Here is an 18,128-nt window from a genome sequence, read left to right as displayed (position 1 = left end):
CAATTTTTTCTAATTTGACTTGATTTTTTTTATTTGGCTTGGTTTTTTCCGGTTTGGGATCGATTCGGTTTTTTTGGTTCAGGCATATAAAACCAAAACTGAATTGGTCAGTTTTTTTAAAATTTTAATCGGTTTAATCGATTTTTTTCACGGTTTGATTTTTTTCCATTTAATCAATTTTTTGGTTTTTTTGCTTACCCCTTGTATTTCTTTTAAATTGAACTTATTTTTTTTTATCTTTAATGATTAAAATTATTTTGTAAATCACACACATTAGATTAATTGATAACTAATTTTTAAATACTTAATACTAATATCCATTCCAGATTGCCACATATAATAACAAAATAAATTTTAAACTATACATATGCATTAACAAACAATTAAGGAATAAATTACTATTAATAAATTGTTTTAAATCTTGGGCCATCTATAAGGAAGAAAATATTTTTAAAAATAAATTTTAGAGTATATTCAAATTTGAATGTTCTATCATACAAATATTTTATAAGACTATGCATCGGTAAATTTTAATAAATAAAAAACTTATTATCATGAGTTCTCAATTTATTTATAATTTTTATTTTTTTATATGTGTTTTTGACACTTTTCAATATAACATCAAATGACCCTCGAGAAAGGTTAAAGTACCACATATTATTGAGGAAAATTATTTTGTGTTAGATTGCGTTTGATTTTGTGTTAAAGATAGAAAAAAAATAGATATATGGAGGGAAAAATATATATTTTATTGAAAGAATGAAAATTAAGATATATATATATATATATATATATATATATATAAATCAGTATTTAAAAAAATATTTTATAATAAATTTATATTATTTCAAAATAAAAATATTTGATTGAGATTAGTGTATGTTTGGTTAGTGTGATGTATTTTTTAATTAAAAATATATTAAAATAAATTTTTTTATATATTTTTATATCAGTACATTAAAATTATTAAAAAAATAATTAAAAAACTTTAATTTGATGGATTTTTTAAGTAAAAAATAATTTAAAAGTATTTTATGTGTTTAGTATTGTGATGCATGGTATTTTTTTTTTTAAATTCTTGAAAATAAATTAAAGTATTTTTTCAGAATTTTTTATTTATTTTTAAGACCATTTAAATTATAAAATAAAATATTCATTTAATATTTTTTAAAAATAAATATACTTTTAAAAATAGATTTTACCGCGCTTTGAAAAGAATATTTAAAAACAAATATTCTTGTAATCGATTTGACAGGCCAAAATTGAAGTAGAATGATTGTTGTAAAAAAACAAGAACCACAAAAGATTCTAGGACATTTGAGTCTCCTCCTCCTCTCTAACAAACACCCAGCAAAATCTCTCTCAACCAGCCGCTCAAAAATCCTCTAATAAGGTGGCATGCGTTTACCAAACCCCAAAAAAAGAAAAAAACAGAAATGGCTTCGTCTCTGACCAGTCAGTCTTGATGAGTCAAGTATCACGAGATTCTTTTGAAAACCCTATCTAAATCTTTGCAGCATTTTCAGTTTTTTCTCCTCTTTTCCTTAAACTGACTGGTCTTTCTTTTTTGGGTTTAAGTTATTGTTGATATTTCTTGAGAAAGGGAAAGGGGGCGTTCGGTTCGGTTCAGGGGATATTTAATCAGTAATAATGAGAATGGAAGGGGAGGAGCCAGCCACAGCAGATGGAGGAGGGCAGATAAAAAGGGCGTTAATAGATGCAACAGCAGGTGCTATTGCAGGTGGTATTTCACGTACTGTTACATCTCCTCTTGATGTCATCAAGATCAGATTCCAGGTCCTTTTTTTAATTGTTATTATTATTAGTAATTGTTGAATTATGTGGGTTTGAAATTGATTGTTTTGCTATGATGGGTTTTTGTTTTTCTCAATGAAACAATGCGATTTTTGTACTTTCTTGTTTGGTGTTTTCACTGTCTTGATAAATTGTTCTGTAAGGTTCTGTTTGTTTGATAAAAAAAAAGTTGTCAATGTTTGTTTCTCTAATGGACACTTTTCAATAGAGTATATCTGTAAAGTTCTGTTGCTCATGTGAATGGAATTAATATGCAACTTGAATAAGAATTTAAAGTTCATGATGGAGGCCTGGAAATGGGGAATATAGATCTTTAGTTGAAAAGGGGTTTCTGCTATTGTACACTAAGGAGATCTGCATGTTAATTTATATATTGGTGTTAGTTATTGTGTGTTTGTCTTTCAAATGCATGGTTGTATATAAGTTATTTTATGAGTCCAAAAGTGTCGAGAGGTGACACTAAGAAAAATGTTGCGGTGTGTATCTGTTGACAGGTTCAACTGGAGCCAACGTCTTTGTGGGCATTGGTTCGCAGTAATGTGACTGCACCATCAAAGTACACAGGAATGTTGCAAGCAACAAAGGATATATTTAGAGAGGAAGGTTTACCGGTATGATGCATTCTTTCTGTTTATTATTTTTGAATGGATGATTTATTTGAATAGTGTAAATCAAAATTGGTACACAGTTGGTGATTTAATGGTACTTGTTGTAGATGAGTATTTAGAAATCTAAGCCAATGATTTGAACCTTACAGAAGCAGGGTTGCTGAACCCCAGGCGGTTTACTCCCAATTTACCAACTTTATGTTTTAGCTTCAGTCGATGTGTGGTATAAATATTAAAGTGATGGAATGTCTTTCAAATGTAGGTTCCTTTTCCATTTTTCTGAGGATTGGAATTTTTATTTTTTTTTGATAACTAGAGGGATCTGAGCCCAGAATTTGAGAATGTGATTTTTTAACTTATCTATCCATGTTCTTCAGGTAGTAAAGGTAAATGAAACTTGCTTTTCTTTTAGCTACTAATCTCAGCGGTAGATATTGTACACATTGCTACATACCACAGTTCCTTCACTCCATGCTATTGTGTATAGTGGATGGTTTATGATTTCCAAATATTATTCTTAGGAGTTCATTCTAGATATTTTCATAAAATAATTTTGTGAAGGCTATCTACCATTTTCCTGCTTTTTATCCAAGATGATTGCATGCTGTAGGGTTTTTGGCGTGGAAATGTCCCAGCTTTACTTATGGTTATGCCATACACTGCCATACAATTTGCGGTGTTGCACAAATTGAAAACATTTGCTGCCGGTTCTTCTAAGACAGGTATAATTATAAACAGATTAATATCATCTCTAAATTTGATTCTGGCAATGAATGTTCTATTATGTAGTTTAGCTGTTGTCATTAAAGGTTTCTTTTGAACATAATGAAAATATTTTTTACTAGTGAATGGATGACATAGACATGTACAAATCAAATATGACCTCATTTTTTATTTTGTTTTCCCTTGCTCATGGATTGATTCAACATGCAGATTGACATAAAACTGATTCAAATTTTGTAATACATTAGCATGAAGTTATGTATGGTGACAGGTTATTTTACTGGAAAATCTACTTGTATTATGCTCTACTGTATGTTTAGAGTCATAAGGTCCAGATTCTGACTGTCAATTTATTATATTTATACCTAATGCTAGTTAAGGTCATTGTATCAATGTTATTTGAAAATACGATGGCACAGGAGGTGATGAAATGTTTAATATCTGTCCTGTTTACGTATCCTGAAGCTCTCTTTTATTAGTTATGGCCTGTTTGCTTAATATGATGCAGAGGATCATATTCAGTTGAGTCCTTACCTCTCCTATGCCAGCGGAGCATTAGCAGGGTGTGCAGCTACAGTTGGATCGTACCCATTTGATCTTCTAAGAACCATACTAGCTTCACAGGGTGAACCTAAGGTATAGAATATGATTATTCGAGTCATTCTTATGCTCTCTAAGAGACTTGGGTGGCTCTCTTGAATTTTCCCTGTGATGATTTTGATTAGTGGAAGTATCAGCTATGCAGAAATAAGTTGACTGCATAAAAGAGTGTCTATATTTTCTAATAGTTAAAGATGTAGAATAGATAAAATTCTAAGAACATTTAACAAAAATAAAAAATAAAAATAAAAATCAAGTAAGGAAAAAGCCTTATTTTTTTTTATTCTTCACGTCCAGGATTACGCCCTAGATCATTAGATAAAAATCCAAAGATGAAAAGGGAAACAAAGAATATTACTAATGTGTAAACAAAGAGTTTGAGAATAAGCATTAGACAATCTCCAGGATCTTTTTTTTTTGTTTGGAAAAAAAGAAAATAGATTCTCTATTCACTTCACCCTATTCAGTTCATTTGTCTCAAAGACACTATTTCCAGACACCTTAGAATGATTTTATTACATTTTACTGCTTGACTGATTAGTGCCTAATAGGTGTATCCAACGATGAGGTCAGCATTTGTTGATATTGTCAGAACTCGTGGCTTCAGAGGCTTATATGCTGGATTATCCCCAACACTGGTTGAGATTGTTCCTTATGCTGGACTTCAGTTTGGCACCTACGATACATTTAAGCGCTGGACCATGGTAAGAATTCAGATCTCTTTTTGTAGTCAAGTGTCTAAGCACTGGACCATGGTAAGATTTTAAAGGGATAATAACTTTTATCTGGAATTAGAAGAACCAGAATGGTATTTGGTCGGAAAGTCAATCTAGTGTGCTGGTAAAACATTTGAAAAAAATAGCTTTCGTGGTCTTTTGGGATTATCCACCCATTACACACTGAAATTTTAACCAACACTATTCAAAATTCTGTTATAGGTGGAAATATATTGAGAGTGAGACAGTTGAAATTATCTGCTTTGCTGTATGAATAATTTTTCATTTTAAATAAAACATCACCTTGTTAAAGCTGGAGAGACACCTTGTCATTTCTATCAAAGCAGCCGCTAACTTAATGGCAATGGAGAAGCTATTCTGTCATGGATTTCGTTGGCCGGTCATCAAGGTCTAAATTTAGTTCTTTACAGCTGGTCAATTGGTTAAGAATTGCAATTTCTTTTCTGTTCTGGAGAAGAAGTATTTTCTTAAAGAGAGTTTTGAAAGAAGGTTATCTGTGTTGCATGCACTTGGTGGATATTTCATCCTGCTTTCTACACATACATACCAAGCTGTTTTGGACGGTAATACATTTTACAGGATTCATTGTAGGCCTGGAACCATCATGTATCGTCTACCACAAGCTCCATAAGCACAGATGATAACCTTTCAAGCTTTCAGCTTTTTATCTGCGGGTTAGCAGCTGGCACATGTGCCAAACTTGTCTGTCATCCTCTTGATGTGGTCAAGAAAAGGTTCCAGGTAGATTATGCATTTTTAACGTTGATTGCTAAAAGCTTCTCTTTGTTCCAAATCAATTTGCTAGTCAAAAAACTTGAGTTTTAATAAGTGTTGTTGCCATCTATTTCTGTCTTACAGCACTGTCAATGATATTTGATTTTTCTTTGTTTTTTGGCTGCTACAGATTGAAGGACTACAGAGGCACCCAAAGTATGGTGGTCGAGTCGAGCATCATGCTTACAGAAACATGTTTGATGCTCTTCGCCGAATTTTGCAGACGGAGGGCTGGGCTGGTCTTTATAAAGGCATCGTCCCATCAACTGTCAAGGCTGCACCAGCTGGTGCTGTAACATTTGTGGCCTATGAATTCACATCAGACTGGCTGGAGTCTATTTTGACTTGAATCTAACAAAATATTTTTTCTGTTCTCTTTTTATGCATTTTGGTCGTCCCATTCTTCTTGCTTGAATCTCAGAATGCCCCCGCAGAAGGAAGTGGGGGTGGTTATATTTTTTATTATTCATTTTTAGAGGCTGGATTTTATGCTTGTAGAGTAAACGAGGTAAAAAATAAAATTTAGAGGGTTTGGTCGTTTTTTGTAGGTAAACGTTTCAGTAGACAATGCTATTTATATGCCACTGGAGATCATGGACCTGTTCATTAAATCTCTAAATCTGTTCACACATGGTGGAAACTCTGTTGTTGCTGGTTTAGTTATATGATTGTATTTTGATTGTTTAGTAGAAGCGGGATTTCAACATTGAGATCTTGGGAATCAAGGGGATTGGAGCACGATGGTTTGGCTATGGAGCATGAATTCTGGTCTTAATGTTACAGGGGACCTTGTTCGGGAATTTAATCCTCAAGTTTCTGGCTTTGCTTTTTTGTTACACTTTGGTCGCCAATTGCTGTTTTTTATTGATTTGGGCATCTGACCATTGTTTGATGAATTTGCAGCGGTTATAAACGTTGGGGATCTTAGCAATGTAATCCATGGGATCTTCATGTATCACCGGAGAAAAAGTTTGTGACCAGAAACATACTAGCTACGGCCTACAGGCCACAGGGTGGCAACGGCCAACTACTGCATTAGGCAAGTCCTGTCCGTGCAGTCCATAGCGAAACCTCAACATCATTGAATGTAAATTGTCACCTTGCTATTTCTTGTTTTGGGAAAGGTTTAATTGTATTGAAGAAGAAGGAACTTACAAAGTGAATGAGAGGCATACTTCTCGGAGAACCAGGAAACAAGAAAAACCAACTGAAATAACGGGCACAGGAACAGTACAAAAAGAAAAAAAAGAGAGAGAAGTCTAAAACAAAAATAGGCTAGGAGACTGGAATGTGCAACATTCCAAGACTACCTAGCCAAATCAAAAAAGAAAACAGAAAAAAGAAAACTACAAACTAGAAAACTAAAAAAGAAATGCAGCCATTGGAGCATTACTCTAAGGATCCAGGAGGCTCCAAACATCTCAGATCAGGGCTGGGATGGTGCATTTGTGCTCCATATTTGTTATGTGAGTTATGATAAGCTAGTAGATTTCCTCGCTAGTTGTCTGAGAGGGCTGGTAGCAGTTGCTGAAGATTCTGCTGTTCCTTTCCTGCCATGTGAAGTAGACCATGGTGGATAGATGGAGGCGAGCAATCATGTTGGTGATGTTCTTCTTTTGGTAAGTTGTGGAAGCTCAGAGAAGCAGATGATGCCAAGAGCTAGCAGGCCATTGCATGTTAGCTTTGTTGTTGATGGTTCCCCATACCGAGGAGCTAGAGTAGTGGCAATGGAGGAATAAGTGATCATGAGTCTCCGTATGCAGACCTCATAGAATGCAAGTTGTGTTTCTTATTATTCCAGCCATGTGCAGCCTATTCACGGTGCACAGACGACCTAGAGAAGCAAGCCAGAGTATGAAAGCGTGGCGGGGAGTTCCCATGCAGAATCAATAGTAAAAGCACCTGAGGGGTGGCCTTTCCAGACGCAATGGTCATCCATGCAAGGGTTTGGATGGAAGTTTATGGTGTCCCAAGTTGCATGTAGGTCCTGGATGTCTTCTGGGAAGTTCCATTGTCACCTTGCTGTTTGCTAAAGCCTTGCATGACTCGGAGTTGATAAAACATACAAGACTGGCATTTTACATATCAGCACAAGACAAGGAGGGGAATAGTTCCCCAACTCTATGTACAAGCAAATAGTGTCAATTAGTGGTCAGAATCAGATTACCAACAAAATTTCGTTCTTCAAGGACATTGTTAGAACTAATTCTCTGAGCATCTTCTTCCACGAGGAGTGGTAAGAAAAAAAAAGTGAAAGTAATATTAAGTTAGCAAGTTCCAGTCCTAAGAGTAGCATCCCACAAGCATGTAGAGAGTCACGAAAAAGAACATCCAAAAGACCTTATCAAATACTAGCTCAATATCTGAAGCACAAACATAAATCATTTATTAAATACCAATAAGACGATCAATTATCAATACCAACCAATTAATACTATCAAACTATAGTCAAGGACATAGATGACTTGCAAATCTTCTTGAGCACATTAAAGAGGCCACATAATTGGTCAGTTCTAATATATTTTTTACAGAACATACAATGCACATATGCATGCATCCCTACTCTCATGTGAGGGAGCATAAGTAACCGCAGGGGGTATGCACTGAATTCAATCAAATTGACGAAATAGTTCAAGCAAATAGTGTCTAGCAAGCCACTATTAATAATTGGAAAGACGAAACCAAGAAGACACTACTCACATCGCATTGCATATCCAGTTCATTCTCAGTTATTTCAGTCGCAAAATCACAGACTGGTTTTTCTCTCACATTGTTCCGTGTTCTACAGCATAAAAAATACAAAACTTAAACATAAGAAAAGGACCAAAATGGAAACACTCCAAGAAAATGAATGCCAATACCAGGTTTTCAATTTCAACTTTAACTATGTTACAAACCAGAGAATATGAAGGCTAGGAGTGCAACAAGAAGCAGCAACAGCAGGTGCATTGATGGAATCACACTTGGAATGTTAGTTAGGAGTTTATAATAACTGTTAGTTAGTAGTTTTAATCAGTTAGGATTAGTTAGTTAGCGTGAAGAATGGGAATTCATTGTATATAAAGAGAATTGTAAGAGACTTGGAAGGTAACAATGAGCATTGATAAATTTTGCAACTTTCTGCTATTCTCTCTCCCTCTCTCTCCCTCTTTGTTCTTGCTTAATCTACTATTCTTCTTTTCTCTCTATTCTCTCTTCAAATTCTTCTTAATCAACAGTTTGTTAAGGCAAGCCTTAACATTTGGTATCAGAGCCACAAATGATCCACTGTCATTTGATTGATTGTAACAATTATCTAGCAACTATAGTGGAGAGTAACAAGGTTAGAGCACTGGAGAAGCAAAGCAAGAAGTTGGAAGAGCAGATGCAACAGATGCACGAGGAGTTCTTGCAGTGGAAAGCAGCATATCAGAGACAATGAGAAGAACAAAACAAGAAGAACGATCAATTCAATTCAAGATTGGATTCAATAAGGGCTATATTGCAGACGATGGTGAACAATCAGGAAGTTGTAAGAAAGGGAAGAAATGGTCTATAACAGGTGAAAAGAATGACCCAACAACTGATGGAACCATACCACATCCAAGGATCAACACAAAAATGCATGAAAGTTGCAAGTTTGTTCTTGTTGGTGAGAATAAAGTTAAAGACTAATGGTGGTGGTGTTCTTTTGAGTTCACCAATGAAAATAGAGGAACAACAAGATGAGGCGACGGAAAAGGAGATTAGTCATGATGAATCCAATACCACATCTTCTTTCTCAATAAGGCCTAGAGGGCACTTGGATCTTGTTAATTCTTCTAAGTTGACCAAGAACAAGTTTGTGGGTAGTGAGTTTGACACCAGGCTTGATGCCCATTTCAAAGATCCAAATGATCACCATGTTTGTTTAGATATCGATAGCCTTAATTCAATCAAAATTGTTGAACCAATGTTACAAGGTATTGATTTAAAGAGTGGAGATTTTGATCACTGCTGGGATTGATTACAAGAATGATTTGAGTGTCTTGAAAGTTTATGAGTTGTTCAAGTTCTACAAAAGAAAGCACCGAGCTTCACTTGATGGCGAATTGGAACTTTAGTAGAAGCTTTGGCTTCCTTCCTTTGAATCCAAATCCAAATCCTACTGTTATTCCTAATACTGCAAATAAACATCACAAGATCCTTGTTTTCGATCAAGGAATCGTTGGTCCTGTTATCTTGTGTGCGTTCCTAATGTTTCTGGTCATATTTCTTTCAAGAAGTGACAGAAGATTCTCAAACCTACAATGTTGATGCAAGTTTTTGAAAAAACCCTATGTGGCAAGAGGAATCCAATAATGTCATGGTCAAGAAGAATTATCAAGGCAGTTTCCAGATTTCAATATAAATTCTCGAGGACAAGAATCTCTTGATGGGGAGGGCATTGTCATGAACCAGAGGATATGATGAAGGCTGGAAGGAGTGCAACAAGAAGCAGCAGCAAGTGCATTGATGGATTCACACTTGTAATCAGTTAGGATTACTTAGTTGACCTAAAGAATGGGAATCCATTGTATATAAAGAGAATTGTAAGAGACTTGGAAGGTAACAATGAGAATTGATAAATTTTGTAATCAGCTATTCTCTCTCCCTCTCTGTTCTTTCTTAATCTGCTATTCTTCTTTTATCTCTATTCTTTCTATTCTCTCTTCAGATTCTTCTTAATCAACAGTTTGTGCCTTACAAAATTATCCCAGAAACCAAACAAACCCTTCAAATCATACCAGGGTAACACGGTTAGATTCTATATACAATTTCGATAGCCCAAAAACTCCTCCATGTGTTTTTGCTTCTGGGTTCAGGAAAAGAAACCCCAAAATAGAGCTCAATTTGTGCTATTTTCTCATGGAATGAACCAATATTCATCATTTACCAAAAAAAAAAGAAGAAACTCTTAAGAGAAGCAGTAACATGAAATGATAAACTAACCAGAGCCAAGAACGTTCACATTGTTAAATTGATTGGCAGTTGAGTTCCTCAAGATCTCAACCTTTTCGGTGGAGGTAAACGGCGGCCTCACGCCGTGTGGAGGTGGGTCTGGTGGTGCTCGGATTCTTCCAGATGCTCGACGAAATGCCTAACCCATTATTGTTTTCTTTATTATAGCAATTAAATGTCAATGCCAATAACACCACAGCCACCTTTAATTTTGTCTTTTTAATGGCGGGGAAATATGATAGAGCGTGCTTTTGGGCAGCGTAGTAGGAAATAGAGAAACGGAGTGGAAGAAGAAGAAGAAGAAGAAGAAGATAGGAGTGGATAACACGCGCTGGTTTTCTTTATAATATTTTTCAGGAGAAAAGAGGGTGACACGTTGGCGGCTTCTCTGAATGCCACGTGGATAACATCCTCCTTTGTCTTTCTCTGCTGTGACACTGATTAGTTAGAAAGAACTAAAAAAGGTGGCTTCTTGCATTGCATGGTTTTTCACCCTTTTTTCCCCCTCCCCTCCATTCCATTTATTTATTTATTTATTTTTAATTCAAACCCTTCTTACTTAATTAATTAGCTTATGGGATCAGTGAATTTTATTTTCCTGGCTGTTTCTATTATTATTATTTTTAGGGTTTAATACATGGGGGTGTGAAATAGAAAATTCTTTTAAATATCCTCTTCCAAGAAAGCGTGGATATACATTTAGAGGATATTTAAAAACACGATTATATCATGTTTTTGAAAATTTTAATTTTTTTTATTAAAAGTAATTTTTTATTTATTTTTTGAATTGTTTTGAATCTTTTAATGCGCTGATTTTAAAAATAAAAAAAATATTATTTTGATGCATTTTAATAAAAAAAATACTTTAAAAATCAATTGCAACCACATTCCCAAACAAGTTTTTAATACCGTTTGTATGATAATGAAAAACGATTTTTTTTTTTTGTAAATGATGATGAAAAATAATTTAAGCCGAATGTGTTAAAAAAATAAAAGAACAAAAACTATGAGCAATTTCTTAAATTATTAATTAGCTTATGGGATCAGTGAATTTTATTTTCCTTGCTGTTTCTATAATTATTTTTAGGGTTTAATACAAGGGGGTGTGAAATAGAAAATTCTTTTAAATATCCTTTCTAAGAAAGTGTGGATATATATTTAGATGATATTTAAAAACATGGTTGTATTATATTTTTAAAAATTTTAATTTTGTTTTGCTAAAAATAAATTTTTATATATATTTTGATTCGTTTTGATTTTTTTAATGCGCTAATCTTAAAAAATAATTTATAAAAAATAAAAATATATTATTTTAATATATTTAACCATGAAAAATATTTTAAAAAATAATAACAACGGCATACCTAAACAAGCCTTTAATACTGTTTGTATGATACTGTTTGTATGATAATGAAAAACAATTTTTTTTTCTTTTTTTGTAAATGATGATGAAAAATAATTTAAGCTGAATGTGTTAAAAAAGAAAAACAAAAACCATGAGCAATTTCTTAAAAAATTAGTGATAGCTTTTGTTAAAATTAATAAATTAGGATTTAGAATCACTGAAACCAAATTTCAAAATTTTGGTTAAAATAATTATCTTTAATAAAACATAAGAAAACAACTTAATTTACAAAAATATTCAAAAATGAATAAGCTCAGTTTTTTTGAGGAAATTGCCCTTTTAAAGAGAAAAAAAAAAAAAAAGAGGAAGAAGAAGAACGAGGAGAGGCAGATGTCATTGTGTTCAACGCTCCAAGTCCCACAATAGTAGATTCAACTCAAGAGCAGCAAATATTGAAAAACGAAATGATAAAACCCCATTAGAACACGAGAATCCATCTGCTTACCAATACTTCGATTCATTATGGATGAATTCAACAGAAAACAAACACACATTGAGAGGGAGGATTAGACCGTACTGGACTTTAGGTTGGATCATGGGGCAATGATTGCCTCAATTAGGCAAAGGTGATATGGGAGTTCAGATTAAGAAGTATCTGTACTGTCAAATGCTGTTGAAAAACAACACTTTGACTTGTAAGCAACCTTTTCCCCATCTTGTTTTCTGATGTTAGACATCTCGCAAGGTTCTTCGTCCAGTGTAGACATTGTCTTGGAAAGTTTATACTTCTATACTTATCATTGTGAAGTTAGCATGCAGCCATGCGTGTTGCAGTTCGAAGCAAGACAAAGGAGCGCCGCCTCATTCAAGTCTTGAGTACTTCAGCAGCTGAGAAGAGCTGAACCTTCCAGAGTCTTAACGACTCATTCCTATGGTACAGATTGGCAGACCAGCAATGAAAAAACTTGGAGCCCAAGGTTGGAACACCGCCCGTGATTTAAATCTGAACCTCGCTGAGCATGTCTCCGTTACTCTTGCACCCACCATTTCTTCTTCTTTCATCTCCTTCAAAATTTGTCATATCAACACTGAAGTTTTCAGTGATTCTCATCTTACTGCGAGCACGTCGTGAAGGCCTTGACATCCGGTTATCTAGTGAAAAATCATCTCTACTCTTCCGCTTCTGCTTTATGCTTAAGAAGCCACAAGCAAGGGCTTCTAGAGCTTTAGTGGTCGGCGGCCGGTTTCTTGTGCTGTGCCTTCGGTTGTTCATATTAGGTGGCTGCTGAGGAATAGAATCACATGCTACCGGTGTGGTGATTTTTTGCCGCTGAAAATCCTCTGTTTGCCTGCTTGCTTGATCATCTTGTACTTCCATCACTTCCATCATTGAAGGTTCCGTTTCAGCATCTTGAGCTACAGGTATGTTCAGGTCAATCAATGCCCGGGATTGAAGTTTCTCATGAGGATGTTCAGCAACAGAGGAATTACTGCTGAGAGCGCATTCATCACTAATATGTGGACTGCCTCTGGAAGAACTGGTAGCTGATAATTTCTCCACAGGTGGATCCACTCGAGAGAGAAAATCATCTCTAAAATTAGGACCTTCTCCAGCACAACCAAGCTCATCTTGTTTTAACCCATGACTATTAATTACACCACCGCTTGTCTTTGTCTGGTCACAAGCAATTAATCCATGTAGATGTTTTGCCACTGGGGCCAAAAGTTTCCTGTCTCCATGTCTTACTCTTCGGGTTGTTTGGCGCTTGATAGCCCTTTTCATCTGCACATCATCACATTTATCAGCTTTCTGGTCCTCGGGAATTTCTTCAAGAGCCTTGGTGAAACCTGAACCATTTATAGGAAAACTCTGCTTTAAAGCATTATTTTCAACGCCTTCACTGTCAGAAAATACTCCCTTGTCCAAATCATTCTTTGTGGTTTTTATCATGGTCCTCTTATTCTTATCAGAACACAGGTTATCACAAGAATCAGATTCATCAGTTGACTCCTTTGAAGAATCATCATCACTATCTTCAGAATCACTTCTGGAGTTGGATATGCTCATCAATCCAACTGGTAAGCTCCTCAGTTCTCTCACCTTTTTTGTTTCCTTATTGGCAAGACTTGTATCAACTACGGTAAACATCATGGCATTTGAAGTGCGGCTTGGAGTTCTAGGTTTGAGGTAACAATGGCGTTGTTGACCAGGAAAATCTCCTTGGTCCAAATTTGTCTTGTTGTTCCATGTGGTTTCTTCCTTGCTACCATCACCCTTATCTTCTCCAATGTCAAGCTCAAGAAGCGTTGGATCCAAAGCAACTTTATTCAGGACATCACTGACAGAATCAAAATAGTGGTCTCCTTTCACTAGTTTCCTTCTTGAAAACTTCTTGATGCCAGGGATCAGAAAGACCAGAGAATGCCTGGAGGCAGCAGCAAAACCATGATCATTAGGCTGTTCAGAATGCCAATCTCTTGCAAGTAATCGAGGCCAAACAGCTTCCCAGAACAGATCATTTGACCGGGCTTTGCTTAAGCGATAGCCACCAGTTAGGTAGTTGATAATTTCAACAGGTGTAAGGGTTGAGCATGCTTTTCCGGTTGGTATTTCTGGACGGACATGAGCAACTTGATTAGACTTCAGAGACTCCATGGTAAAGCCTGTGAGGTCTTGTTTTCCTTTGCCAATTCCCACTGCCTCTACGAGGGCACGCAATCCAACTGTCAACTTTAAAGTGAATACATATTCTTCCAGCAACATTTTTCCCTCTCCAAATGCCTTGGCAGCCTGTCAATTGATGAAATTAATATTCAAAGGATAGTGCATTATGGATTTCTAATAAACTAGATAAGTTCAAAACAAAACAGCCAAGCACTGCAAAATTTCTTCTCAAGAAAGAAGAAAGAGCCTAAAACATAGGACAGGTTTATCAGCAGTGAAACTGTGAACTTTGCATCTCAAAACAATGCTCACACCACCCTTTTCATGCTGTCATCTAACAATCATTCTCAGTGGAAAAAAAATAACAACTGCAATTTTAGACTTTCACGTAACCAATAATGAATCATTAGCAAACCGGCTTTCCCAATTATGTTATCACATCTGCTATCCTAAAAAGACAATTAAAGGATGAAAGGAGTACTGTAATAGCATATAATTTGAAGAAGCTCCATCTGTCAATTCATGGATAGAGTGCAAACACCTATTCTGTCTGTAGTAATGAAAGTTGAAACATTCTCAAATTTTGTACAAATAATGTGATGCTCTAAAAAGCCAGTAGAATAATATTTGCAAATAGTTCAACAGAAGTACTTAAAACATATTTCTTGATAGAAATTATCTAATCTGGAACATGCTTTGTGACTTTCTGATATGTCTGTGCATGTGCTTGTCTTTTATGCATAGTTGCCCATGTGATCTATAAATAATCAAAACCCAATGGTGCATCTTGGCATTAAAGATTGTGCTACATTCAGAAATATTTCATAAAATACCTCAAGCAAAATATTTCTGCATTCCTCTGACAATTGTGGAAGCAAACGAGATAACATCTCATGTTGCCTCGATCCTGTAAAAATCCTTTGTCCGTATACACATTTTCTGCTTCTTATTTTACGGCACTCTGACCATTTACGGTGTCTGTCAGACCTATAAAACTTACCATAATAAAATGAAAGTATGTCACGCATCGTCTTGCTCTCAACAAAGTTCTTCACTTGAACAAGATTTTTTCCAAAGATAAATAAACCAAGAAGAAAACTGTCCTCCTCTGCTTCACTCCAAGGGTTGTTCACAGAACCAGGAACTAAGGAGTAAACTTTGCTTCCAAGCTTAAAAGGCATTTCATTACTTAATTCTGGTTGAAAACATAACTTTGCAGATTCTCCTACTTCCATGCCACCATTCGTTGTAATATCCATATGCTCAACCTTAGCTTTCAAGTCAACTCCTGGAACAATCTTTGCCTCTCTAATGCTTTCAGGTTTTACAGACTCGTTGCTATTGGATGTGTCAGTCAAATCACAAGGGTAACCTTGTGGTTCATGTTTAATGCTCTCAACTTCCTCACTGATCCACATTAATGATACAGGCAACCCAACCAAAAACTCATCGCAAGTAGCAGACGAGATTTTTGCATCAGCTGGATTCTCCACAAGCAACCGGTTGGCACATTCTGTCATAAGAGCTGGAATTTGAGCTTGGTACTCATCTCCAATGCGAGGAAGCAGCTCAGGATCTCTGTAGGCATCGCAAATACCCGGAGAAAGTGATTGCTCAGCAGATTCATCTTCAATGCAATTCCACTCAGAATTCCCTTCGATAGCATCCATCTGCAAAGGAGTTCAAACAAACAAAGATGGATAATTAAAATTTAAAAGGAAAAAAAAAAAAAACATAAAAGGCACAAACCTGCCTTGCATTGTCAGAAAAAAATAAATTAAACAAAGGCTTGATGAATATTATGAAGATAACACTTACTCCTACATCACTGATCATGTTTTCCAACCAAAATAGAAACAAAAAAGAAAAAAACGTTCTCTAGTTTTCTCAAACATCCATCCTTCTTCACTAATCAAACACAATTTTTTAGCTGTTTTTTAAACAGGTTCCTAGGAATTAAAAAAAAAAAATCCATACTTTTAGCTAGAATTAAATTATTTTCCATGTCAGCCAAAATATGCAAAATATTTATTTATTCATTTATTTATCAAAATTAATATTTCCCAAATTAAAGTATTGTAAAATAAAAGAAAATCCCTCGTAAGAAAATTTAATAAGCTGCAAATGCAAAAATTACATATATCAATACTCATAAAAACAATAATAACCACAGTTTTACACAAAATCACCAGACCCCAAAAAAATGCATGCACTGAGATAAAACCCGGCAGCTGTTAGTAAAAACAAAGTAACCAAGTCAGAAGTCCCCAACCCCGGATCTCTTTTCCAACCCAAGACCAGCAGCAAAGCAATCCCATATAATAAAAACTCCAACTTTTCAGAGCAAAAAATAAATAAATAAATAAATGAAGAACCCATTACACACATTAAATCGTTTTATCTCCATAACGAATCCCAAACCCCAGAACACAACAAGCACTCAAAAGCTTAACGTCCCAAAAACATACTAACACACATCGAGAGAGCACGAAAATATTCACTAGTAACAAAAACAAGAATCCCAAAATGATCCACAACAAAATTCTACTCCTAGCCCTACTTCATAATACTTCAAGAAACCGTAAACAGGTCCCAAGAGGACTAACAACATTAAATCCAAAACTAGATACTCTAGAACAATTAAAAAGAACAACCAAAAACATTCAAGATAGAATTTTTACTATACCTCCATTGATAAAACACAAAACCCGTCAAAACCCAAGTGTGATATACAAAGCGAGAGAGCAATATGAAGGCGGAGAGAAGAGATGGGTGTACTTTGTTACGCACCGACTGACGTGTTGTAGATTAAAAGAAAGCAAAACGCGACCTTATATACCCACTTAAAAACACACACACACACACACACACTACACAGCAGCAGCAGCATGTATGAATATATAAATATATAGTTATAGAGAGAGAAAGAGGGGTGCTTGCCTCAAGGAAGCTAGGCGTTCATGGAGGAGAAGGCTTTTACTTCTTGGCAGAGGAAAAAATAAATAGAAATGAGAGCAAAGGTCTTTTTTTTTTTTTTTCTTCCTCTCTCTCTCGTCGACAAAAATGATATCTCAACTCGCAGATTATGTATAGTTATTTTACTCTCTTTAAGAAGTCGACACTATATTATCTTCCAATGAAATCATTAAAGATTAATATTTTATGCCATTTCATCGAAAGAAGACAATATTTTTTAAGAATTTCATGATTAATGACCAAGTTACACAACAAGGTAGAGCTTATTTTAAGAGTTTAATAAAAGCAATATTATATTTTAATATATTTTAAAATAAAAAATACTTTAAAAATCATCACTCATCAAACATTGATTTTCTTAATTCAACAATGAGAGGATCTTCGAACCAATTAAGGGGTGGCCTCAAGATTTGAACTCAAGAAAAAAGACAAACCTTCTTAACTATCACGCCTCCTAATATTATTTCTATTCTATAACAGTCAGCTGGATAATACAAAACATGCGCAGTGTAATATATACCTCAGGTACTTAATTGCACATCTTCATAGTACGAGGTTCAATGTGACAAAATAACATAGTAAAGGGACGAAAAGTGTCACACAACTAGATTCCTCTTTCGTGACTTGCCACATCATCAAATGATATATGTTGGGGATGTTGATTAGTTGGCAAGAGAGGAGAATACAAGGGGTTGTAGAAGAGTGCTGCTACTAGGAGAAGACAAATGGGATTGTTGAAGATGGTGTACCACGCGCTAGATATGAGCGTGGGGATGGAAGATCTTGTCATCTACTGGAATGACAGATATACCCTCCATGGATGCGTGAGGGTGGTGGGATTGTGGTTTTTTTCAGCAAAGAGAGGTGCGCGCATGCCATATTATAAATTATAAACAAAACTAAAAGAGAAGATGTTATCCAAGACA

At 35.2% G+C, this 18,128-nt stretch overlaps 2 protein-coding genes and 1 long non-coding RNA gene across 6 annotated transcripts; 1 reads left to right on the top strand and 2 right to left on the bottom strand.

The window, feature by feature from the left end:
• Positions 1-1,266: 1,266 nt before the first annotated feature.
• LOC118034514 (mitochondrial thiamine diphosphate carrier 2) lies at positions 1,267-5,897 on the top strand. 3 transcript variants are annotated; one of them, XM_035039833.2, is made up of 8 exons: positions 1,267-1,474; positions 1,579-1,797; positions 2,310-2,426; positions 3,034-3,145; positions 3,655-3,782; positions 4,298-4,450; positions 5,075-5,224; positions 5,388-5,897. In XM_035039833.2, exons 2-8 carry the CDS (start codon positions 1,651-1,653, stop codon positions 5,604-5,606), a joined length of 1,026 nt encoding a protein of 341 aa, XP_034895724.1. In that variant the 5' UTR covers positions 1,267-1,474; positions 1,579-1,650; the 3' UTR covers positions 5,607-5,897. The 3 variants fall into 3 exon arrangements, with proteins under 3 accessions (XP_034895724.1, XP_034895725.1, XP_073268163.1); XM_035039834.2 differs by having other exon boundaries at positions 1,267-1,741; XM_073412062.1 differs by having other exon boundaries at positions 1,267-1,797.
• Positions 5,898-6,440: 543 nt separating this feature from the next.
• Positions 6,441-10,641, bottom strand: LOC118034515 (uncharacterized). The gene is made up of 2 exons (XR_004685040.2): positions 10,208-10,641; positions 6,441-8,039 (listed from the first exon to the last, which is right to left on the bottom strand). It is a non-coding gene; the product is annotated as an uncharacterized lncRNA (long non-coding RNA).
• Positions 10,642-12,008: 1,367 nt separating this feature from the next.
• On the bottom strand, positions 12,009-17,325 carry LOC118034516 (uncharacterized). Of its 2 annotated transcripts, none has more exons than XM_035039836.2 (3): positions 17,167-17,325; positions 15,060-15,896; positions 12,009-14,352 (listed from the first exon to the last, which is right to left on the bottom strand). In XM_035039836.2, exons 2-3 carry the CDS (start codon positions 15,894-15,896, stop codon positions 12,559-12,561), a joined length of 2,631 nt encoding a protein of 876 aa, XP_034895727.1. In that variant the 5' UTR covers positions 17,167-17,325; the 3' UTR covers positions 12,009-12,558. The 2 variants fall into 2 exon arrangements, with proteins under 2 accessions (XP_034895727.1, XP_034895726.1); XM_035039835.2 differs by lacking the exon at positions 17,167-17,325 and adding an exon at positions 16,913-17,149.
• Between the last annotated feature and the right edge of the window lie 803 nt (positions 17,326-18,128).

Source organism: Populus alba, chromosome 10 (assembly GCF_005239225.2).
Source record: "Populus alba chromosome 10, ASM523922v2, whole genome shotgun sequence".
Lineage (NCBI taxonomy): Eukaryota > Viridiplantae > Streptophyta > Magnoliopsida > Malpighiales > Salicaceae > Populus > Populus alba.
The sequence above is the reverse complement of the archived record's forward strand: the minus strand, read 5'-3'. Positions and strand labels throughout refer to the sequence as shown.